At 39.9% G+C, this 25,379-nt stretch overlaps 1 protein-coding gene and 1 non-coding gene across 8 annotated transcripts in view; both read left to right on the top strand.

Moving 5' to 3' along the window:
- The first annotated feature begins 120 nt into the window (after positions 1 to 120).
- Positions 121 to 192, top strand: trnaq-cug (transfer RNA glutamine (anticodon CUG)). Its single transcript has one exon. It is a non-coding gene; the product is annotated as a tRNA-Gln (tRNA).
- Positions 193 to 1,128: 936 nt separating this feature from the next.
- The window catches only part of LOC117428558 (C-myc promoter-binding protein-like), a 38,609-nt gene continuing 14,358 nt past the window's right edge, over positions 1,129 to 25,379 (top strand). For 4 of the 7 annotated variants that reach the window (XM_034047684.3, XM_058995422.1, XM_034047686.3 and 1 more), the window contains exons 1-15: positions 1,129 to 1,731; positions 11,249 to 11,581; positions 12,643 to 12,889; positions 14,199 to 14,268; positions 15,325 to 15,494; positions 16,102 to 16,343; positions 17,305 to 17,371; positions 17,459 to 17,517; positions 18,177 to 18,321; positions 18,723 to 18,898; positions 19,209 to 19,309; positions 19,695 to 19,913; positions 21,209 to 21,354; positions 21,694 to 21,732; positions 25,028 to 25,161. In XM_034047684.3, coding sequence (XP_033903575.3) covers positions 11,271 to 11,581; positions 12,643 to 12,889; positions 14,199 to 14,268; positions 15,325 to 15,494; positions 16,102 to 16,343; positions 17,305 to 17,371; positions 17,459 to 17,517; positions 18,177 to 18,321; positions 18,723 to 18,898; positions 19,209 to 19,309; positions 19,695 to 19,913; positions 21,209 to 21,354; positions 21,694 to 21,732; positions 25,028 to 25,161 — 2,126 coding nt within the window. In that variant the 5' untranslated portion in view covers positions 1,129 to 1,731; positions 11,249 to 11,270. The remainder of the gene's footprint in view (positions 1,732 to 11,248; positions 11,582 to 12,642; positions 12,890 to 14,198; positions 14,269 to 15,324; positions 15,495 to 16,101; positions 16,344 to 17,304; positions 17,372 to 17,458; positions 17,518 to 18,176; positions 18,322 to 18,722; positions 18,899 to 19,208; positions 19,310 to 19,694; positions 19,914 to 21,208; positions 21,355 to 21,693; positions 21,733 to 25,027; positions 25,162 to 25,379) is intronic. The other 3 variants (XM_058995421.1, XM_034047691.3, XM_034047688.3) reach the window with 3 other exon arrangements.

Consider the following 25,379-nt stretch of genomic DNA (forward strand, 5'->3'; position numbering starts at 1 on the left):
AACAGACACGCCCAATACCGAAATCAACCAATCACATCTGATACTTAAATCTCTTGAATAAATCACCAAACGATATATTGCTATCTGTTTATAAGAAGCGCGAGCGTGGCTCACCTCAGCGGTTCCATGGTGTAATGGTTAGCACTCTGGACTCTGAATCCAGCGATCCGAGTTCAAATCTCGGTGGAACCTGATGTTTTGTTACTACTGTTTTTCACACGACCATATTTGTTGAATATTATTAATCAATAATTCCTCAATAATAAGCGAGGAAATGAAGGCCAAGACATTTCTAAAACTTTCTTACTAATAAAACGCAAAGGAGTGATTGCAGGCTAAAACGAACCGAATACTCTTGTATTATTTTACTTGTCAATAATAAATCTGCCTGAAACAAAAAAGAAGAAAAAAAAAACACTGAAACCTTCATGTGTTTGTAGGGAGGTTTTATTAAATAAAATAAACATTTTCAAAACCTGTATTGTTCCACTTTGACACATGCTACTTTTAAATGGACTGCCATTGGAGGCTGTACTTCGTAACTAATGTGTATATTTGATTTATTTGCACAGCTGAAGTCTGGCTGTGAGTACAGGACAGGGCTTGTACTGACTGAACAACTCACACTCATCCACTATGTTACTTATTCAGTCTCCACTAGGTGGCATTCTCACACCTTTCTACGGGTTACGTCATTATTACACGTGCAACCGCCGAACAGCAGTGCAAAACAATAATAAATGGAGTTGCTCAGAAAATGTAATTTGTTAACAGATATTTTTGTATTGGGAGAGAGTGTTGCTGGTAGTGATTAAATAGACAATGCAGTGTTGCATAGCTTTTATCCTTTTAGAAAACTTTAAAATAACAACTATCCCGTAGAACATTTTTTTTACGTACAGTATTACTGTGCGAGAGAAGAAAGACTTTCTGAAAGTGTTTATATTTACGGAGTAATCCAGAAATCCGTCCTTTAATATTATGTTTATAAGGTAGGGAGAAGAACGTCGTTTGGGAAGATGTGGTGGTCTGTTTCACTTGCTTGCACCTTGCTTCATGTAAATAACAGGTGTTAAGATTATCCCACACAATGACAATGTAACTCTACAATTTGCGCGTATAGTCGTATGAGCCTCATTGTGCATCCTCCAGAAACGTTCAAGTACCCTCTAATAGTATAGTTTCAGCTCCCCTTGACCCCTCGTTAAGGGAGCTCTCATGAGATACATTGCGTTAACTAGGACCCCGCGGAATCCACGACACTCCAGCCAAGCTGTCGGCTCTCGTGACAGGACGCCGCGCGCCTCAGATCTCCCATCACAACCAAAATGGCGACGAGGGGAGTGGGCTCTCTGTCTTGAGGAACTGGACTTCATACACCGAGTGCTGCTGGTCTCTCTTCTCAGCCCAATATTGCACACGCTGTGAAAGAACACAACCCCGGCTCTCAGTATTGTAAGTGGGCGGCGCTTGTCCTTCGTTATGAAAAGGCTCCCCGGCGTTATCACGTTGTGTTTTTATCCGCTATGTTGACGGAACGTGTCGCGCTGTCACTGGGCTGCTGGGAACCGTTGTGTTCTGAGCTGACAGTATAAATATTGACGATCCTCGTGTTGCCTCGGTGGCAGTGAACAACACGGGTGTCGTTTTTCTGAAACGGAAATCTTCGTTGGAGACCTATTTTACCAGCGTGTACAACTACGACTACTAGGACGATTGGACAATCTGGAGGTATTTTTTTTTTTATCTAGTTTAAGTCATGCCTGATGTGCTGCATATATAGGGATGCGCTGTACTAATGCGGATATGCACGTGTTAGTTTCGAATTTATTATTACCAGTAGCTTTTAAAAGATCAGCGATTTCTGTTAACCCCAGTCTAGCTGTGAGCAAGGTGCTGGACGTACTTAATACACCCCCCTGAAGCACACTGGACATAAAAGCCGGCGTTTAGACACTGGTTGTATATTCTGTTTGTCTTCATGTCAGTGCAACAACTAAGATTAACGCAGACACGCACCGTATGCTATTTACTCAGATTGGAAGCAGATGGTTTAGGTAAGCTTGGAACTGGGCGTCCTTAAATGCAGCATGTTATTTAGTTAAACATCTTTGTGTAGTCTCCGGGTTCAGTCAGTCAGACAGCCGGGTCCTTGGCTTGATCGGGGCAGCCATGTGAAATTTGGTCTCGTTTATTTAAAGCAGCATGACAGTAAATAGCACGGGCACGGAGTGACACCACTGCCTCGCATTACGCGGAGTTATTAATGGAATCAACTCCGACACGTCTTACAACTACAAGTAGGGTACTTCCATTATTAGTGTGGTTAATCAAGTTAAATAAAAGGACTTTGGAGTTTTATAATCAACATAATTGCCTGTTGAAACTAACCCATTAAGTGTCATTGACCTAATTTGAGGACAGGCTACTTTGTAATTTGTGGCGCATTTGTAACTGTCATCTGCCTGCTACTTATTTTCTCTAACTCTATTGTTATGATAACTTACTCTAATTTAGTTGATCTCAAAAGTTAAGTCTACATGTAATGCATCAATTACGTAGTGTACAGATTGTGTTCATTTTTTCAAAGAAAATGATTTTGATACCTAATGGGGTAATAGACATGTTTGGATCATTTCAACCTGTTTTCAACAGTATAGCAGTGTTGTGAATAATAGACATTCTCTTGGAAAGGATGACAGTGCAGTTTGAATAAGCTGTGATCTTGCATTTGACCTGTCTGGCAAACCTTAGCAGCATTATCTATTATTGCAGGGTCCAGTTGCTGACAGTGGAAACGTGTTTACTTTCTGTGCTTCCAGGAGGGTTGAATGCTCTCTGAATAGGGAGTTTTGTATTTTTACTCCGAGCTTTGCAAATACCAAAGTTTTTTTTTTTTTTTTTTTTTTTTTTTGGTGGTTACCAAAGGGGTTTTCAGAAGTACATTCTGTTTCCAAATTTAAAAACAATTAGCTGGCCCAGAGAAAAGCTCTCGTTTGCAGTCATTCAATAGTGGAGAATGAATGTACTTGCATCTCCCCTTTGAAAAGGTTCTGTTCTGCAGTGCAGTGAAACAGGATTGCAGGGCTTCAGTTTCTGTGTGACAGGACTAGAGCAGTGTTGAAATCTGAGCTCTGAATTTAGGTGGGCTGCATTTGCCAAGTGCGTACTGTAGGTCAGATCTGTCTATTTTATGCTTTCAGTCTGGTAATCATTTTATAAATGGGGCACGTAGAGCTTCTTATAATTAACAACAGTACTGAGGTTAAACAGACCGTTTCATACATACAGTGTAGACATGTTTATATTTGGGTTTGCCCTATAAATTGGTGTTGCAGATATACAGCAAAAGGGCTCTTTAGTCTTTAGGGCAGCAGCGTGGAGTAGTGGTTAGGGCTCTGGACTCTTGACCGGAGGGTCATGGGTTCAATCCCCGGTGGAGGACACTGCTGTTGTACCCTTGAGCAAGGAACTTTACCTAGATTGCTCCAGTAAAAACCCAGTTGTATAAATGGGTAATTGTATGTAAAAATAATATGATATCTTGTAACAATTGTAAGTCGCCCTGGATAAGGGCGTCTGCTAAGAAATAAATAATAATAATAATAATAGTCCACTCTAGCTGGCCAGTACGCGCGGTAGACTTGGATTGCGATTTAGGAATTAGAAACTGAGGAATCAGTCATATTGTGTAATGGTATGAGTAAGAGAGGCTAGCAGTCATCTTATATCATGCTCATTGTCAAATTTGGCTGAAGAGTATAACGGCACACCCAAGACAATTACTATTGAAAAAGGTCTGGAAAGCTGTGTACACATAGATGAATCTGCTATCATCATACCATCAAAGTAGTTTTATTCATTTCACAAAGTGTCATGTACTTGTTGCTAAACCCCCTGTTACTAATTCAAGGCGTCAGGTTCCAGTACCCTGTTCTTTTAATGGTGAACCCCTAGCATCAGGGTTAATGTTTCATACATTTTTTAATAGGGCTGGCTCCAGGAAAAATAACATTGCAATTCTTTAGAAAACAAACAATAAGAAGCACTATTGTTTCAGTAAAATATGAGGTTTTAATGAAAGATTAAACTGTGTCTCTAAATCACTGCGTGCTCTCAATGGATTAGTGATCCAAGGACAACTCTTTTCTTACTTTATCGAAGCAGGCAATGGTAAGATCTGGTAGGGAAATGAGCAGAATGAAGATTTAATTCATCACTTACCCAGAACTGAACTTTTTATATAGCCTACTGTACCAAAATGTGTGCAGCTGACTGGAGAATACAGTGCTGCTACAGGAATGAACTATGATGTGTGGACCTTTCCGTGTAACTTCACAACTGAAGGTACTGGTATGTCACCAAACTTCACTACCTATCTGAACGTATTATTAGGAACTTTGAGAGCACACTCATTTACACAGGCCAGCCAAACGTGTTTTTAATTTGCATAAAGATAATTCGATATTTTCCTAATGTAATTGGCATATGCACATGGTGGTTGTATTTAAAAATAAATCTAATTCAAGTTGCATTGGTTTACTATGGTTTGCCTTTCTTGTCTCGCTCAAGGTAAGGAATTCAGAAATATTTAATTTACCCCAGGGAAATACATTATTGAATCCTGTTTCAGTGGCTTGAGGTATTGAATAAAATAAGAAATACTGCACCTGTGTGCAGGGAAATCCAGCGGCCCTGAATCCTAAAGTCACATAAAACAACTAGCCTGCCTGAATGGGGATTATAAGAGGAGTCACAAACAGAAGCCAGTAGAGTGATGGTGCTTCCTGGTGTCTGTGTTACTACTCCCTGCAGCAAACGTCACTCTCCTTGTCTTATATTCAGGTCACTTGCTAACCATCAAGCCTCAAACAAAACCCGCACTTGCAAACGGACCAGTCAACCAAACACTAGCTCCTGGCTATTATAAAAGACAGACCTGTTTTGTCACCTTTCCCCAAATTATTGTTATTATTGTTCTTATTTTTTCCCCAGGTTCAAGGTCTAGCCTTCTTTAAATACAGTACACATAAATAAAATCATTGAAAATTCTACTATTTAATGTATTTCATGTGCAAGATTTGTAAAATGTATACCATTTATGCTAATGTTTTGTACTGTAAAAGCTTCACTGTTTAATATAGTGATCTTATTATTTCCTGCTCAAAGCCGGACTTAACTGGAGATCATCAGAAATCACCCTGAGCTGTGAGAATTTCCTCGGGTTTGCCTGGGAGTCTCGATATCTTTGTATGTTGGAGACCAGCAGCTTTTGACAGATGGGCTTACGCTGAGGTGCCCTCGTAGAAAACTGCCAGATCCTGCTGGGTTCTTGGGAGTCCTCGGCAGACAGATTGCCCTTGATTTTAATCCTGGCTACTGAGGCACAAAAAATACTGTTTACTGTCAGAGCACCTGAGTATTTAATGCAGGGTTGGCTATGGATCACAGATTATAGCACACTATTGGCACTAAACTGCAGGTTAGTATTTCATGTGGTCAGACTGCAGAAAAAGCACAGAGTCATAAGCACTGTGCTGGGTTTGTCTTAAGACCTGTTTAAGTACATGTTTTTGTTTTTTTTCATCCCAAGTACACACAGTATAATATCCCGTACTGTTTTCTTCTCATCAGCTATGGCTCAGTTCGATGTAATATCAGTGTTAATTCAGCATTTCACAGCTCCCTGGAGTGTTGTCACCATCAGCACAGTCTTCAGGGAAAACGACTGTCCTTGTCCCCACCCCCATCATTGCGTGATCACAGTGTTAGAATGTGCCTCTTCTGGAGGCTGACTCTACAGACTGACAGGCACTGTAGGAGCTTGGGATGTTTGGAATCACGCAAGGTCAGTTAACTGCACACACATGTTTAAAACAGAGAAAAGACTTCAAGCAGCCCATGAACATTTTGTTGTGGTAAAGTACTTCTACTGTTTTTTGGTCAACTAATTGCAGCTTGTGACATGTTCAGGAAGTTAAGCTATACAGTGTAAGGCCTAGACCGGTCCTAATATTGTTGTGCATTTAACACTCATGTCAGATGTTGAAAAGATGATATGCCGTGATATACTGGTGCTGTGTCTTGCACAGCTCTATAGTAACTTGGTTCATTTGAGTACAGATGCCCTCTTGAACACACGGAAACTTAAAAGCACAAAGTGTTCTTTTGGTGCTGATTGCAGACTTTGCTTCAGCAATTCAGTGTTCATTTTTAACTTGCTCTGTTTAAACCAGAAGTAGCAGCTTACAAGAAAGACTTACCAAAATGCAAAAAACGAAAGTGTTTTTCAACAAGCCCTTCTTGAAGTTTAGTTGCCTGGTCCAAAAAGAAGCGGAAACATGTTTTTCTACTCAAGGTTTCTTCAATGTTTATGTTATGGTTAAAAGTCAAAAGATCAAAGTGTAAGAGTGCAGGTGCATTCCAGGGACAAACTGTATTTCATTCATATAGAACTGCTTGTATCATTCATAATATGATAATTCTATATGTGTGTATTCGATATGTATTTATTTTCCATTCAAGAACCAGTTGGTGGACTACAATGAGCTATTTTGAGCATTTGATCTTTGCAGCACAAACGATACGTACATCTATTACGATACGATATACTGTGTCATGTAAAGAAAGTTACACAATGAACTGTTAACACCCCAAGTGCTTTCCTGTATAATGCAATACATATATTTACCTTATTCAGCTATAAACATTTTTTTAGAACAGCATTACATTTAGTAAAGAAGCCACTGTAATGTGGAGTGGTTTTCTTCAAAACCAAGAACTTAATAGGGTGAAGTTGAATTTTGAAAGCTCTTCTGTTCTGCTAAATCTGTATGGAAGTAAGCTGGTTTCCGAGTCAGACTTGGCTGTCATTCTGTATCCCTCTTAGGCTGCTAGCAGCTGTCAGGACTGTTTTTGGCATTGCGGTGGGTTTGCAGTCCAGCACAGCCCATGGATGTCACTAAAGTGCTCCGATCCTTGCTTTTAATGGTACTGCTGTATATGCACAACTGGGAACAACCAAAGTGACGCATTTATGGCTCATGCTATAGTATTTTAAAAGGCCTGTGAGGTTACTGCAGTGTACAATGAACATTAAATATTTATTGATTGAACCAGGAGAATTACCCATTGAGGCCGAGGCCTTGTTTACAAGGGGGTCCTGGAAAACAATAAAGAGACGATTACAATGCCTGAAAAACGATTGCAATGTACAAACAACACAGTAAAAACATGTGTGGTTCAAACTCCATCAGCAGCACACAAATCAAAGAACGGAGGAGACATGTCTCTATTTGTTAATGTCAGAGGGGGCAGTGTGGTCCAGTGGTTAAAGTCCAGGGCATGTAACCAGAAGCCACCTCGGCCACTGACTGACTCACTGTGTGACTCTGAGCAAGTCACATGACCTCCTTGTGCTCCATCCTGAGGATGAGATGTTAAATCAGTGTCCTATTGTAAGTGACTCTGCATGTAATGCACAGTTCACAGCCTACCTCTGTAAAGCGCTTTGTGACGGTGGTCCACTATGAAAGCTAGATATACTTTTGTTAAAGTATGAAATACTATTTAAAAATAATTCAAAATCCGCAGTTTTGAGGTGTCTGTTGCTGTTTATACATTAAGCTGAAGTTTCTGTGAGACCCACAGTTAAGTCACAGAGAAGAACGATGTGTTTGATGAAGTCTTGTGCTGACATGGTATAAATCCAGTAAAACAATCCAACTTAAGTCAAGTCTAGCCTTAAACATTCTAATACGATTCCTAACGGTGAGGTGTGATTTTACCCCTTAAAGTATGGTTATCTGAAGCAAGTATTTAGAAATCTCTTTTTTGCATTTCGCACTGTTTACAAAATTGGTGGTCACTGGTCACGTCTGATGTGCGAAGAATAAAGGTGTCAAAACTTCCTGATCAGGAGAATTAACAAAAAAAACAAAAACATGATTGCATAAATGTTAGCAGCCGGAAAATGAGTTTGACGCAATAGGAATTGACGGTGATTGTGAATGTCGAATGATGCAAGTCTTAGTAAAGCAGTGTTAGAACGAAAGAAGACGTTCAGGTTTCTATAGTGAATATAACAGAGTTTCATTGACACATGTTGAAGAGGAAGAAAGAAGCTGTGGTCCAGTTAATACCAAGGTAGGACTTGAGGAGGGTATTGTTTCATATCTGAAATGTGTTCGCTGCTATAATGGGTTGGGACTGAGCCAGAGCTCCTGGTTTAGAATAGGGGCTTGGCTCACTGTGTGGTCTTGGCTGGTTATTTTAGCTGTGTGCCTGAAGTCTACCCATCTGTAGAACTGGGTCCTGTACAAGCAATACAAACTGGAAAATGGGATCATTTGTTGAAATTCAAAGATTTTTGTTTTTTTAATTTTGGTATTGTTGATTTTTCAGTTTTCATTAAGGACACCAGAGCACAATTGTAAATTGCACCATTTGTGATTTTTTTTTTTTTTAATTCTTTTAATTGTTAAGACATACATTATTTTTTTGGGGGGGAAATAGACAGTGTACCAATCCTCATTTTCATGCCTTTTCAGTATCATTGCTATTGTACAGGGCAGAGAATAAAGAGGGTGTTTTACCCTGTGTCTTCTCTTGTTTAATGTTGGCTGTGTCACAGATAGAGTGATTGCTCTTTGTTTCTTATGGGATGTATTGCAGAAGTAGTCGTATACTGAAAACCACAGTCATGTGATTTATACCTTTTTGGAGTTAAGTTCCTAAAATGTGTGGCAGTATGACTGCTGTCGGTATCGTTTGAGTGCATTCATTGTTGTCTGATATTGTCACCTGCAGTATTGCCTGCTTCTGTTACAGTGTCAGTCCAGAGCTGCTCTTTCCCTAAATTGATTGCTGTCCATGTCAGCTTGTTGAAAAACAAGTTTTGTGGCACAGTGCGCTTAGTTTGATTTCCAGAGAACTATTCATAATTTTAGACGTGGTGGTATTCAATTTGACGCATGCTTTTTTGATAGCCCAAATGTACAGATGCACAGCTTGATACTGTCGGTGCAACACAAACTCTTCTTTGAACATACAATACAAAGAAGCCATACAATAGTTACAGCAGTGCTCTTACAACCACCTGCACATGTCTGGTGTATCTAAAAGGACCTAAAGCTGAACTATTATTTTTTGGATGCAATTTTGTTTTACTTTTACAGAAATGCACAGCACTCTCACTCTTCCTCACTCACTTTTTTACAGTTACTCCCCCCCCCCCTCTCTGTCCTGTCCCAGAAGTATTAAGACAGCATCTTCTTTGTTTTTTGTTTTTTTTTTAATCAGTGGACCACCCGTAATGTAAAGACTAGTCATTTGGATTCCCAATCTGAGTTGAAAGCTAAATTATAGGGATTCAGTTGCGGATCTCAATTTTTAACGTTTGGGGAATTTCTTTACCCTGTGTAGGCAAGAGATCTTTCCAGTGTTTAGAGAGCACTCAGCCACCAAACTTCACATGCTGCTTTATGGGATGGGGGGAATTCATTGAGGTGATGTCGTCCGTCCCCCCCAGCCCCCCCCCCGGGAACTCTTAACACAGTTCACAATATATAGGCAGAGAGCTTGGTATGAATCAGCAGGATATGAACATTAGGGTGCATTTTGTTAACCAACAGGTAGAAACAGTTTAGCTTTTTTCAAAACATTTGCAGTGGACAAGAACAAAAACATCAGCTTGTAAAGCAGATGTGCAGATGCCGTTGTTGTGAAAACAAATTTGGCTTTTGTTATGATGCCATTTATTAAAACTTCCTGAATGAGCCCAGACATAATTCCCAACTTAATTCTCAGCTTTTTCACGGGTTCCAGAAGGATATGAACATCTGTCTGGTAACGTCACATAGCAAATGCTTAGGGGTTATTTTAGATGAGGTAAATGCCAAGTGTCTTCGGATTTCTCTCAAGTCCTGTCTCAATCCAGGACTGCAGATTTAGTGCCGTCTCCGAGAAAGAGGATTTGTGCTTTTTAACCATCGCTAACTCTTCTAATTCAAATCCTGCTGTAGTGTTGTGTGCCTGCAATGTACGGTTTTTATTCTTTCAGTACTGTGTTCCCTATCAAGAACTTCAGAATATGTCTTGTGTTACTAAGATGTAGATTGGTGAGAGAAGTCAACCCTTTACATGTTGTTGGAGTGTGTTGTGGATACAGTATCATCGGGGGGTGCTGTTTTTGGACAGATTGAAGCTTGGAGTCCTTTTAAACAAGGCTCCCACCCTAACGGCACTAATCCAGGTCATCCAAAAACAGCAAGCTGCCAGTATCCAAGTGTTGTACGCCATGGACTGCCTGAATTTCTACCAGATGCATTTCTATTGCATTGGCAGGGCTATGTGCTGACCGCAGCTTCGTTTTGTCCAAATGTCTGTTCCTAATCTAATTCCCTGGAACACACTATAGATCAACTGCTCCATGACCTTAAACATATTTTGTGCAAATCTCAGTTTACACAGTTCTGTCAATAGGAGGACTGCTCCAGATTTCTGTTGCTTATACCATAGCTGCTTCACTGACCATTTTATATTGGCTCTGCAATGTTTATTGTGCTCAATTACTTGCTGTGTTAATAAACTGGCTGTTCATTATGTCAGAACGAGATGTCACTTTTTGTCCTTGAAGAGGCTTGCTGTACTGTATGTTGCAGGATAATGGATAATTCTGTACTGAGAACACAGGTTTATTCAGTCGAGGTGGGTATGGGTGGCACCATTCATTCATTCTTGTGTTAATACAGTCACACATGCCACTGAGACTGAATACGGGAGATAATATAGGCTGTAGGCTTTGGGTTGAAAATGTGAGACTATACTGTATTGTTTTGCAGAAGCAGCCACCAAATATTTTGATATAGTCCACATACTACCCCAATGTGTATAAAACTGAAGTTAAAGGGTACATAAGAAGCTTTTTATTTTATTGTTATATGTTCCCATGAGCTTTTAACTTTGATTACAATCATCACTCCTGCAGTGATTGGCACTGCTGACCTTAAGAAAATGCCAGGGCAATTTAAATGTCAGCTAAAATGTTACATTGCCCTAAAGAAAACTACAGCAGGCAAGCTATACAGTAAGCCAAACCATGATAATGAGGTCTGCATTTTACTGTCGGGGATATCGTAGTGCATGGATTGGTGCCTCAGACATAACACAGGCTGAAAGACTCACCCGGCCGCTGGAGTCAGGAGAGTGTTGTTCTTTTTCTGATTGTTTGTAAAACCTGTGCTTACAGATATAACCTGCTGTGATGGAAGATGATGGAAGACAAAGGCTTTCGTGTTGCCGATTACTTTGTGGTGGCGGGTTTGACCGATTCATCCAAACCACTCGAAGAGGAAATCCACTTCAATGACATCTGCCACAAGATCGCCAAACCCAAAGCCCCGATCACAGACGTGGCCATCATCATTAAATCGCTAGGAGAGGAGGTGCCACAAGGCTACACATGTGTGGACACGACTCCAACAGGACTGTCTGCAGATCTCAACAATGGCAGCCTCATGGGACCCCAGATCTTCCTGTGCTACAAGAGAGGCAGGGATAAACCACCTCTCACTGATCTTGGGTAATTGCACTAAATTGCAGCTGTTACAAAAAGGCGTGTGGAATGTTTATTTGAATAATCCTTGTACATAATATAACATCATTAAGACGTGTCTCCACTCCTTTTTAACGATGGCCCTTTCAAGTACTGTAGATTACCAGGTTACAGTAAATAGCACAGAAAATATTTCTCATTTAATCTCTATGGGAACCACTGTCCAACCTTGACAAGACAGGTCTTTGCTGTATGTACTGCAAGACTGAAAATGATAACTTCATGTCTGATTCATTACTCTGACAATAATTCTGATCATTCTGTTCCTCCCCTCTAGATTGTGAAGGGACTTCCTCATCAAGGGGATTTCCTTCACGGGGCTTATTAGGACCGCACAGCTTTTCTTCATGTTTTAGTAATGTTTTCAGATCCTGGGGAAACCAAACATAGTTAATCTGTGCTAGATACAATTCAGCCATTACTTGTCAATTAAATACACTGCAAATCCAGTGTTAGTACTGCACACAGCCTTGCAAATATACCCAGTACAGAAACATGATTGTAAACAGTTCAAGTGGAGCTGCTGATTTGGTACTATAGGAGTTTGTTTTTAGCAAGTAGTGATTTGCCTTTGTGCTGTTTAAGATTTTCTGGTTCCACTGAAGTTGTGTTGTGAAACGCAACAGGCTGATTGTTGTTATTTGTTTCATAAATATGTTTTGGATTTTTCTGGAATGTATTATGCACTTGGATTGACATAAAGAGAACAATGATTTGTTTTTTTGGTTGCCACATGGACTGAATAAAATCAATTTAGAATAATTTGTGTCTAAAAAGCAGTACTACAGTATATGTAATGATGCCACACTTTAGCAATCTGGGAGTTACCAGCTTTGTTTTTTTTTGGTTTTTTTTAATTCACTAACAAAAAAAAAAGCAAATTGAGAAGCGTCAAAGCAACAAGTACCACTGACCACTGGAAAACATTAAGTCAGCAAACATTAAGTCAGATAATTGTCTGGCATTTCAAAGTCGTGATCATCTTGATTGATACCTGTACTAATAATGTTCTGTATGTGCCTGTCTAGGGTTTTGTACGAGTGGAAGGAAAGACTCAAGCAGGGCTGTCATATTATTCAAACCACTCCTTCCGGACGCCCTGCTAATATCAGCAGCCCCTCATCACAGAGGATATATATTACTTACCGGCGCGCCCCAGACAGCATGTCTCAGACTTCCCTGGCCGTGACAGACATATGTATAATCATTCCAAGTAAAGGAGAGACCCCGCCACACACCTTCTGCAAGGTGGACAAAAACCTCAATAGTAGCATGGTAAGTACAGTCCGCTACAGTACAGTATGGTAGTGGCGCTTTCTTGTAATAAAGGGGCCAGTCACAACTTGCCTATTTAAAACGTAAAATATATGGGGAAATGACACATACTGCAGCACATCTGTATTCAGATTAGTGTCTGTCCTAATTCATTACAAGTGTGATCAGTGGAATGTGAGGTAGCAGCATTTATTTGTTTATTGATTTATTGATTTATTTGTCAGGACAGGCAGACTTCAAGCTGGCTGTTCTTCACACTGAGCTTATGCCAGACAGAGTTGCAATGAAGCAGCAGCTTGCAATGCTTCTTTACTGCTGCAAGCTGCTTTGTAAAGTTAAGAGAGACAAACAGATATTCTTTCTAAACTAGTCAATCTGCAAAGAGTCACCGGCTGTTAAGTTGCTTCCCTTTCCTGTTTTGATGAGAAAACATTCCTGTGGGGGCTGTGTTGGAATTTAAATACTCCACCATTTTGAAATCCCACATTAAAAAAATAAAGTGCACTACCTGGACTTTTAAAAATCCCTGGCAGTGAAAAAAGTATAGATTGTTTTTTTCACATGTGATACAATGCTTAGCCACCCCTCTATATTATTACATTGTGTTGCCAGACAGGGGAAAGTAGCTGTTCTCATTTCAAAAATGCTCAGATGAAAATCAAACCCTGTGGGATTTACTTGTACCGGTAGCTCACAAGCTAGACTGAGACCATGCCAGAGTGCATGTTACATTGCCAGAGAGAAAAGGCTAAAAGTATTAATGTGTGTAAGGTACGTTTGCTAATGTTTGCTCTGTGCACAGTACTACTCACTCAGAATTACTGCAACAAGCTTTTTTGTTTCTAAGCACCCAATCAGGGTTTTAGGGGAACTGTCTTTTTAACTTTAATACATGGCTTTTTAATTCGATCTCCAGGCTATAGGGCACATCCTGCACTCCGCGCGGAGCGCCTTTACTGGATGCGCCAATCGGGGGGTGGGGGGGCCCGAATGGACTTTCAATGGCTCAAATGAGTCTGTAGTTTTGAAAGAAGTCTTTATTCACACTAAGCGGCACGTAGATGTTTTATAAGGTGCGCCCCAGTGATTATTTGCTTGTAAACGGCAAGTGAAAGTGTCTGTGTTGATCATTATTGTAACAGGGGCTCCTGAGTGGGTGGGCTAGTAACCTACCACCTGGTCTTGTGTTGACTTAGTCTCTTCAGGATAAATGGTCTCTTTGATGGTGGTTTGAATGCTAACTTCTTAATTTTGTGGATGGCTTTCTCGTAGCACTGAATACGAATAACACTTTTTCTTTATTTTCCAGTGGGGCTCGTCTGTATATCTTTGTTACAAGAAGTCGGTGGCAAAGACCAATACCATAGCATATAAAGCTGGTAAGTCACAGGTTTTTTGTTTAGATGCTATTTATGTATATGTAAAGCAATTGCAGTGACAATAGCAAACAATATTGCTTGTTTTATCTTGAAAGCTATGTGGTATTAAAACCTTCAAATTCAAAAATAATGACCATGCTATACATTTTATGCAAAGAAAAGAAAAGAATTCTGTTAAAGTTTAGTATTGTGACAGTGTTGCACTGCTAGGGAGTTCATATTCATTAGCAGTATAAACGCAAGGAAACAAAGCCAGCGTTATAAGCAGAATAATGCATTCTGAGACAATACAACATTTTGTCAGCAAATCATTTCTTTTTATGCTTATGTATCTGTTGTGTCAAACATCTACAATCTGCTGGGTAAACACATATTGCAGTAATAATGTACTTGACCTTTAGTGCTCTTTGCTGTTTCTCGTGGTTTAATGCAAGAGGTGAAGTTTTACCACTCAAAAGGAATTGGAGTTGGGAGTCAGCACAGACTTATCCTGTGAGTGCTACTGTGGACGTCAAGAATAGCCTGAACCAATTCCTCCTTCTAGAAGTAACAGCTGTTTGCAATTGCATAATACCAGAGAGCTACTAGCAGACATGTCTGTGACAAGTTGGTAGAGCTTCCAAAGTCCTGATTCAGAGCTTGTTTATAAACAGGGTTGATATCTCGGGGTCTTTAAAGTCATCTGCAGTGGTGAAAGGATTAAAAGAAACAATTGTGACCTTTTTAAAGGGCTACTTCATATCATCGAGATTGTAATTCATGTTTCTCCTTTCTCTACACGTTTTGTATTTGTATTTTGAAGGATTGTCTCCAGTTACAGTGACTTCCCATAGCCTCCTTGTATACGAGGCAGTCTGAATATGAGCCGACTCTTAGATACAGTCTAAATGATTTAGGTCTGCAGTACTTTTCTGTTTGTATGTGTGTGTGTGTGTGTTGTATGGTTAAGTGCATCATTCGCTGTGTTTTGTTCCATTTTCTAAGGTTGCTGATGTCGATTTTATAGATGTTTGCTGTTGGTTTTTTCAACACATTTTTATTCCGGTTTGTTTTTAGGTTTAATTTGCAGGTATCCAGAAGAAGACTATGAATCATTCCCTTTACCTGAATCTGTGCCTCTCTTCTGCCTGCCCATGGGTGCAACAATCGAATGCTGGCCTTCCGAAACCAAATACCCACTCCCCGTTTTCTCTACATTTGTATTGACTGGGTCTTCTGGAGAAAAGGTGGGTCAGAAACAGCACATTTTGGTACAGTGTAATATTTTAGTAAGCATACCAATTCAGTACATTTTCTTTTTAATTAAAATAAGTTAAAGAAAAAAGTAAAAGTGTATATACGTGTTTTATTTTTTTTGAATGGACAGACCAGTGTTCCTAACATGTCCTCTTTCTAATCTGCTTAGCAATGGCTTTGCTGCCTGGCATTGGCATGAACATCTGGTGTTGAATGATGATGCATCCAGCTTGTTTCCTTCCTCTTTCAAAAGTGCTTATCTAAGAGCTTTAAATACATTTGTTTAAGCAGCATTTCTTAAAAAGCCATTCATCAGGAACCATACGCATTAGGGCTGAGTATTCCAGGAAGCCGATAAATAATTGCAATCATCATAGTAACACAGTAAAATAATTTCTAATGAGTAACACCCTGACCCTGTTTGTGGCTGGGAAGGGGGCACAGGTACAGTAAAACAAAAACAAAAAAAGACTCAAAACATGCATTCCACTGCAGTAGATGTTTTGTCTAGCCTCTCCAGGTAGGCAAGCCATGAGCAGGAGACTGTGTCTGCAGCAGGGGTCCCTGCTGGAGGAGTGACACTGTGATTGCTTGCAGGTGTACGGTGCTGCAATCCATTTCTATGAGCCCCACGCGCAGGAGAACCTCACTGACAAACAGCGCTCCCAACTGGGACTGATCAGCGCCACCAATCGCAAACCCATTGTCTCCAAAACCATCCACACCAACAAGTGCATATGTCTGCTCTCCCACTGGCCTTTCTTTGATGCCTTTAGGAAGTTTCTGACATTCCTGTACCGATACTCGATCTCCGGCCCTCATGTACTACCCATTGAGAGGTAAGTAAATATCAGAGTCAGGGAAGCTGAAAATAAAAGGTTCACACAAAACACAAAGTCATAGGCTGGGCAGTCGCCTTCACTACACGTAGTCGCAAAACACTCACCTACTCCCTCCACCAGACACAGGATTTCTCCTTCCTTTTATACATGTGACCTCTCCCCAATAGCATCAATGACCTAATTGGGGAATGGCCACACCTGTGATTGCTGGTCAGGACAGATTTAACCCCATCCTTGCCACCCTTACATTCCCACACACACTGTTTACAGCAGCGGGGCTTGTGCCCAGCCACACTGCAGTACTCCTGCTTGGTGCAGCCTGTATTTGCTAGTAGTGCCCCATTCTATATAGACAAGGAAGCCCACACAGAACATTTCAAAGGCTTTTAGAAGTCAAGGAAACCATATTTAATAATGTATAACTGGTTTAATATTTAAATATAAAAAAAATGTAAACAGAAATGAATGATTCCTAGAATTAATATGTCAAAGTCGCTTCCTAGGCAGAAAATATATTTTTATTTATTTATTTATTACCAAATATGTCTTTCTACTTTATGAAAGCTTTTTTATTAGGGATTACATATTTAACATTTGGTAGTTTGCACAGCCGTTTCTTGTTTTATGTATGAATTAAGAACGTTTGAAACGATTGCTTGTACAGTGTACCCTTCATGATTTTAAATTACTTTTAACTACGGTACTTGAATGAAAGATATTCCGCTTTTGCTCCACTGCACAGTTTGTCAATTGGTAATGTTTTAAAACTAAACATGAAACACTACTGATGCGCATCAAAGTCTTCATGGTGTTATTTGCTGTTTAAATCTGTTTATGAAACCTTGTCGTAGCTCATTTATTCCTCCAAAACACAAGTAGTGCAACACTGCCCTGGAAAAAACTTGGCTGAGTCCCTGTTTAAGTAATAATCGATTTATTTTTCTCCTCCATCTTTTAGACATGTATCCCATTTCATGCACAAAGTTCCTTTTCCGTCGCCTCAAAGGCCGAGAATCTTGGTGCAGGTAAGATCTTGGAACATCGTATTAAGTAGGCCTACATTTAATATTTGTCTGATGCTGGGTGTCTAATTCGTTATGTATGTGTTGCAGCTGTCGCCACATGATAACTTGATACTGAGCCAGCCTGTATCATCACCATTGCCGCTTAGGTAGGTGAACTACTGCTCCTGTGCTTATATAAGTATTATATTTGTATTCCTAGTATTATTATTGTGTCATTTGTGTACAAAGTATTTTGTGTGGTTACTTTTGAATTTCCTGCATTTTGCCCAGTAAAACAAAAGATGTGATTCACATGAGCTGTGGTGCATTGTGAGCAGATCATTCGGACCAAAAGGCCAAATGCAGGCTTCTATAGCTTTGAATCCAGCCCCTGACCTCCAACCCCAGGGTATATGGCAGGCATCTCAAGTGCACGAAAGGAAGTCTACCCTAAACTTACAAGGAAAGACAATATGAGAATTACGGATTTCAGTTCATGTGCTTTCCACCCCCATCTTTGCTTATTTGTTTGAAAAGTTTGCTAAGTGGGTCAACACTGTTTGAAACAGTCTTGTGAATGCAATGTATTAGAAAGTGTTTTTTAAAAATGTAAAATGATAGGTTCTCAGTAGAGCTAGCGGTGTGAGTCATGCAGTTATGAGAGATGTGGTTCAGTCTACATGAGAAGTCTGTTGTGTAATACTCAGCTGAGAGATCTGTCAGCATGCAAGCATGAGCTCCAGTAGATACACGTTTTGAATGGTGCCTGTGAAGTAAAAAGTACATTCATTTGACCTCTTTTCGTGCTTCTTCCTTTCCTCCCCAGTGGTGGCAGGTTCACTACCCTGCTGCAGAATCTCGGCCCTGAGAATGCGATCACGCTGCTGGTGTTTGCAGTCACAGAACACAAGATCCTGATCCACTCGCTCAGGCCAGCCGTGGTCACAAGCGTGACCGAGGCATTGGTCTCTGTAAGTATTTGTTTCGCCTCCCTACTTTTGCCACACTCATTATTTTACAAGTGGGCTGAAATCGTAATGCATGTTCAGCTGATCTGCATAAAATTGACTGAATACTTTTTGTCCTTAACTGGGATTATGTCATCTTAAAAATATGACAGACATTCTTTTAATATTTTAAGAATTCAGGGGTTTGTGCTTCTCAGATCTCACTACATATGAACTTACTACTTTTGCTTTACTCAAAGTAAAACAAAGCTGTACGTTTTTATAAACCTGGAGAGAAGCCATCCTAAAGTTACTTGAAGGACTGTGAGATCCACCTAAGTTTGCTTCTTACTAGTTTTGGGGCCTCACTGATCTGTTTTCCCTTCAGTGTACGTTGCTAAGGTTTTCATTTCTTCTCTCTGCAGATGATTTTCCCTTTCCACTGGCCCTGCCCGTATATTCCTCTTTGTCCTTTGGCATTAGCAGATGTGCTGAGTGCCCCTTGCCCGTTCATAGTCGGGGTCGATTCGAGATACTTTGATCTGTATGATCCGCCTCCAGATGTCAGCTGTGTTGATCTGGACACTAACACGATATCACAGTAAGCTTCCCACACGCTGAAAACACGTAGAGTTCTAAAAAGTATGAAAGTTTTAAGGTTGCCTAGTTCAGTATCAGCAATATTTTTCCTTATCTTAGTTTCATGTAGGGGCAAGGACCATTTGGAGTTCGAGGTCTTTTGTGGTTTTTTTCGTTTTTGACATGCATTGTACACAATGGCAAAACACCACCTGCAAATGTACCATTTATATTACTACTGCTACTACTACTGTTAATATACTGTACATCATTTTTGTTCAGTGCAAGATTTAACCTACTTTACTGATTTCTGAATATTTGATGTGTTTCAGTACTGAAGATAAGAGGGCTTTGACCTGGAAGATTCTGCCAAAGAAGGCTTGCAAAAATCTGATGAATTTATTGAATAACATTTACCAGGAACTAGCAGAATGTGAGTGGCAAATACAGGATCCGGGTACCAATAGGAAAAAAAACACTTTCAAAATGTCAGATCAAAGAAGATTACATCTTATCAATAGTAATAAGAAGCATGATTTTGACCTTCAGTTTCTGGGCTGATACGATAAGTATCAGATTCATTTAACTGTTTGTTCCTCTGTTGCTGGGGGTTATCAAGACTGACATTTAACAGGAGCATAACAAAATAAAATATTTGAACACCATGTGATTTTAAACGTACTCATCTAGTCTAGTAATTTACAGGGTAAATTATATTGAACACGGTAGATATTGAGAACATCAGAATCTGGGCATGTAAGAAGAGGACTGAATGGACCTTGTGTCTCACATTTTTACTTTCTGCATATTTGTTTCAGCACAACAGAGACCAAGAGAAGATGGGTTGATGGAGTTAAGCATGAATGACTATGATTTTAACTCTGGGAAGAGTCTGCAAACCCTGGAAATGGAGATACAGGAGGCATTCTTGCGCTTCATGGCCTCGATATTGAAGGGATACCGGTCATACCTTCGTCCCATTACACAGGCCCCCTCTGAGAAAGCAACTGATGCTAGCTCTCTGTTCGACTTGCAAGGTATGTTTCTGGGGCCGATTCTCTTAGTCTTATTCAATAGGATTAACACATGTATGTGTGTGTTATCTAAACCGTGTGTGTTTTACTGATGCGTGCGCTGTGCATTGATTTGATTGATAAAGTGCATCAGTCTTGATGTCCTTCATTATACAGTACTTTAGGGTGTGTATGCGTCTTTGCTCCTGCTAGATGTATGCATTTCATATGAATGTTCTGAAAATCCAAAAATGTAGTTTTACTTGCTGGAGTGAATCCACTTTTATCAGACACTTGGATATTGCAGTAAGACCTGCAGCCTTCAGGTTACAGTCCGATACGAATGGATTTCAGTGCATCCAATGCAGTACAGTATAGCTCTAGTTTTTCTGCGTTTCATAATGTGTAGCACAACACCTCTACCACACTTAAGCTGGAGCCCCACCTCTGGGAATTCCACAAGGTATCCATGCGTTGACAGTGGAGGCTTACAAAAGGAAAAGTAAATCCAGTTTGGACAGTAAGGCCAATGCACATGCTTTCCACTTGTTGATTCTGTATTATGATCCTCCCAGATAGATCTTAATCTAAACCACCCCCTCATTTATACTTTACTGTATGTCCACATTAGGTTTAGAGAAATATGCGTCTGCTTTAACTCCCCTAGAATGGGTGTTGTGCAGTAATCCAACCGCCCCCGCAGTTAAAACTGCTTTCTGCCAAGTTGTAATGCTATCCTCATTTTTATTTTATGATACAAATCTGTCGACCGAATGACGTGTGTTTGTGAGCAGCCCAGCACCTGACATCCATTACAGTACATGTAACTTAGCATAGCATTTTATCCTGTGTATACATGCTGTTACTTGACACGGGTAGAATTGGTGGTACTGTACTATTCTATTTGAATGTGTTGAATTGGGAGCTGACTTCACAGATGATGAGGTAGAATACCTGTAGATCACCTGTCTAGTATAATACCTGTAGATCACCTGTCCACATCATATTTTTTTATTTCAGTGTGGTCGCCTATGTGAAAGAATTCTGTGGTCTTGGACCCGAGCCATCTGGCTTCCTCTCTCACAATTACTGTCGTCAATTAAAGGGAGTGTTTCAGTTCCAAAAAAAGATAAAGCAAGAAATGTCTAATAAAACAATGAGTTTAGGCAAGTTGGTGAAATATTTTTTCATGGCTAACAACAAAAATGATTGTGGACTAGTCCTATATCGTTCGCTTTTCCCGAAGTGAATTGAAATCCAGGTCCTTTACCGCCAGTGCTCAGATGTGTATTGTTTTCTTAACTAGATTGTTTCCCTAGGCTTCCTGAAGAGTCGGGATCGCTCTCACCAGAAGTTTTACTCGCTGATGACGAAGACGCAGATGTTTATTCGGTTTATTGAAGAGTGTTCCTTCGTCAGCGACAAGGATGCAAGTCTGGCATTTTTCGATGATTGTGTAGATAAAGTACGTTTGATTATGGTTCGGCAATGGGTTGTTTTATTTTCCTTCTTTAGCTGTCTCTACATTTCCCTCTTTGTTTCTGTCATTCTCTCTGTCTATCCCCAACATAAAGGTAGCAGTCTATGTTCTACACAGTCTATAAAGCAAAAAAAAAAACCTAAGGATTTGTCTGCTTTGCTTAGTTTCTCAGTTTTATCTTACAATTGTGATTGAGCATTTTGAAGATATGGATGTAAAATGTACATTTTTAGCTACCAGCTGTTTTATGCATGTCTCTAAAGTTCAACTTCTCTCATCTCTACAAGCTTTCTCTCTGATCTAATTCATTCTTTCTTTATTAAGCTGTTCAGCACAGAGCACAGTACTGATAAAGGACTAAAGGTAAGCTTGCTGAGCACCGTGAATATGTTCATAAAGTCTTGGTTGTAACTGAGTAATAAAGTACAAGAATCCATTAATAACCAGCTTCGGTAGTCTTGCAGCCTGGAGCACCCTTGAGCATGTGAAATGCGCCAACAGACCAATAAATCAGGAACTGGCATATACTGTATTATTGCTAATAATCTGCTAGAAAGTACTGTGAACGCTTATTAAATCTGATGTTTAACGAGAGACCCACAATCATTTTTCATGTTTGAATATTGTTTCGAAAGATAATTCCATTTCAAGCAGCTTGTATAGGAAGTGGGTTTTTATAGCAGCGTGGTGTCTATTGAAAGAGAAAAAGAAAGGAAATGCTTGTGTTGGTCACTGTATAAGGTCTTACTTGCCATAATTTAAAACTTTGGAAACCTAATCTAAAAATCTAGGTGACAAACTGAGTTTCTAGTATATTCTTAGTTTTCTCATGTTGTAAAATTGGGTTTGCTCGGTTACTGCAGTTTCTGTTGAGCCAGTAAGATTAGGGATCGGGGGCAAACTGCATTCACTGTATGTTAAAACATTCCTCTTGTATAGCGAATTCCAAGGCACAGCCTGTGTTGTAGCTGTCACTTTGAATTTGAGCGTTTTTATGAAAGTTTTATTACGCATGACCTACCTACCATTGTAAGCAGAGCTTGGAACTGTTTGCATAGTTCAATTTGCCGGTATGTGAACTAAATTATTTGTAACCCTCATTCCAAATAAAAGAAGGGGCCTTAGTGTTAAGGAAAGTGCAGATCTGTTTTTTTATGCTTGTTTAAACCAGGGATCTTCTTATAGCTTACTTGCCTAATGCAGCCAGTGATGCAGATCCTAGTATACAGGACCAACTACAGTAGTTACAAAAGTGTATTTAATAGCGTTTTCTTTTTTTTGTAAATATCTTATTTCTTCTACTCGTAAAAAGAAAACGCTATTAAATACAGTTTTGGTAAGTGCGATTAGCGGGTTGTCAACATTTTGATTTGGTCCCAGCCTACGTTTCTCATACACAGAATTACTACCAACACTATAGATCACATTCATTAAACATGGGGCTTGGAAGGGTAACTGCAGTAAGTGCATAAATGAGTGGACACGCATGTGACGATGGTTGATGGGTTTTCCATTTCATCATTCAGAACTATTTCAGTGAGAGAGACCGGTCACCACTGCTGTCTATAAATAGCCCCTTGAACCAGGTTTCTAGGGAAGCATGTGCAGGCTGTGATACAACAATGCTGGACACACAGCAGAATAAGGTTGTGGATGAATGGCTATTAAAGGAGCAGGAAACGTCTGTAATTAATACAACCCCTGCAGCTTGGAGCATCAGCGATTTTGTTTTGTGTTGATCAAGGTGTATCAGACGTGCCTGGAAAATGTACAAAGTATATATACAGTGCTCACCCTTTATAACACTATAGTGGGGAGCCATAGTTACAAGACTCTGCTATTTGTGTTCCGTGTTATAACGAGTATAAAAGGGCTACTGTAATGGTATTATGGAGCAAGTGGGAGCCACGACCCTACCGTGTTATAACCGATTCCGCACTATAATGGGGCGCGTTATAACGGGTGAGCACTGTAAATGTGTGTGTGTGTGTGTGTGTGTATATATATATATATATATATATATATATATATATATATATATATATATATATATGGTGACTTCTGCAATGATATAACATTTCTGTATTTTAGTTTTTCTTGGTGAAAAATCAGTCTGTAGCTTAAATGTCAGAGTTTCAGATTTTTTAGCCCTTTTCATGCACAGCCAATTACCATCCACAGGGCAGTCTAGAAATAATTGATCCAATCCCTGCTGTATATTGCTGGTGCAGTTCCACCATGAAAGGGATACAAAGTATCTCACAAAGTATCTCGCAAACCATCAGAAATGTTAGCTTGTGAGTTAAAGGGTCCTAAATGGCGGTGTGTGATTTACACTTGAGCGCACTATAAAAGATGTGGGGCAGTGACCCAGTTCCTTCTTTCCAGATGATTGGTAGGACTGCTTCAATCACTGGCCTGTAATAGCCACTCTAACAAGAATGTGACTGGTCTGTGGTAAAAGGCAACTCTGTACATGATTGCTACATTAAGATTGAATCTGTACTTGATGCAGCAAAGTAAAGAGGGTGCTTTTACAACAAGATTCCTTTTTCTGTAGAATTATTATTCTTTATTTGCTTTGGTCTGGAAAACAGGATTAGTGGTACCGATGGGGGCTGAATTGTTTTCATATTCTCTGAGGCTGAGCAAAGGTTTTGTCATGTCAATAGTGCTGTATAAAACAGGATTATAGAAATAAAACAAGAATCAGTCAGTATTAAGTTAGCCAGATCGCTCTATAACAAATGCACGTGCATTGCCTATATATATATATATATATATATATATATATATATATATATATATATATATATATATATATATATATATATAAGAACTGCTCAGAGAAGGTTGATTTAAATAGCTTTTTTTCCCAGCCTAGAACATAAAGAAATAAAGCAATCGATGTACTGTAGCAATGAAGTCTCTGTGCTTCTGTTGTGCATGCAGTGTGAAGCCCTATGGGATATAGAAACAGTGAAAGAGCTCCCTGGTCATCTGCTGCACAAAGACTGGTGCTATCTAATACATGGCTGCACTGCTAGATTCACTGTCACATAGCTGGTGGGTCAGACAGGCTGTAAAACTAGGTCACCTGCTGTTCAAAGGGATAAGTGCGTAGGGGATGACTTGTACAATAAAATCCTCTGCTGTGTAATGTTCAAAATCCCAAACTTGCTTATTGTCCTACATTATGCATATTGGCTGACTTCTTACAACAGTTCAGATTTGTTCCATATTATTATTATTGTTATGTTACAGAAAATAATTGGTCACATTCCGGTAACAGTAATCACAACTGTGTTGCAATCAAACGTAATTGCTTCATAGATGAATGGCATTGCAGGCTGTTAATGGGCCCTTATTTCTTAATGAGATATTTAGCATGCCATTGGCAAGTCTCGGCACCATTACCTGGTTGGATTTATTGGAAGTTCTCCTGGTCTGTATTAATAGTTTATAGCAGCAAGTTCTCTAACTTTTAAGTTAAGTGTCGCTGGTGTTGGTGATGTTCACCTCTTCTGAAAACGAAATATTACAGAAGGGTTTTTGCTGTGGTGTAGCAATCTGCATAATATCAGATCTTTATATAAATAAGCACCTTCCCTGCTTTCTGGTTGAGTAGTTTGGCAATCTCGTGTGCTTCCTGCTGTAGGTGGACCTGGACAAGCTGGAGGAGATGCGTCTGATTGAGCTGGACGAGTCCCAGCGCAGTGAGCACACCGTGTTCATCACCCCCCCAGAGCTGCCAGCTTTGCCTGATGGAGAGGAGCACCCTCTGCAGTACAGGTATCCCTGCCAGCAGCTTTCCACACCATGCAATACACTTACAATTGATAGAGCCAGGTGCTGGACAGCAGACAGCTCAAACATCTGGTTAGAAGATTGCTAAATGTCGTCCAAACCGTGCAGTGTGTTTTAGCCAGAAAGACCAGAGTGGAATTCAAGTTTAGGTGCATAGCTGGAAAATGTACATAGTCTTCTGTGAAACCAATTGGATGGTGTTT

Source organism: Acipenser ruthenus, chromosome 21 (assembly GCF_902713425.1).
Source record: "Acipenser ruthenus chromosome 21, fAciRut3.2 maternal haplotype, whole genome shotgun sequence".
In the NCBI taxonomy this organism is placed as follows: Eukaryota; Metazoa; Chordata; class Actinopteri; order Acipenseriformes; family Acipenseridae; genus Acipenser; species Acipenser ruthenus.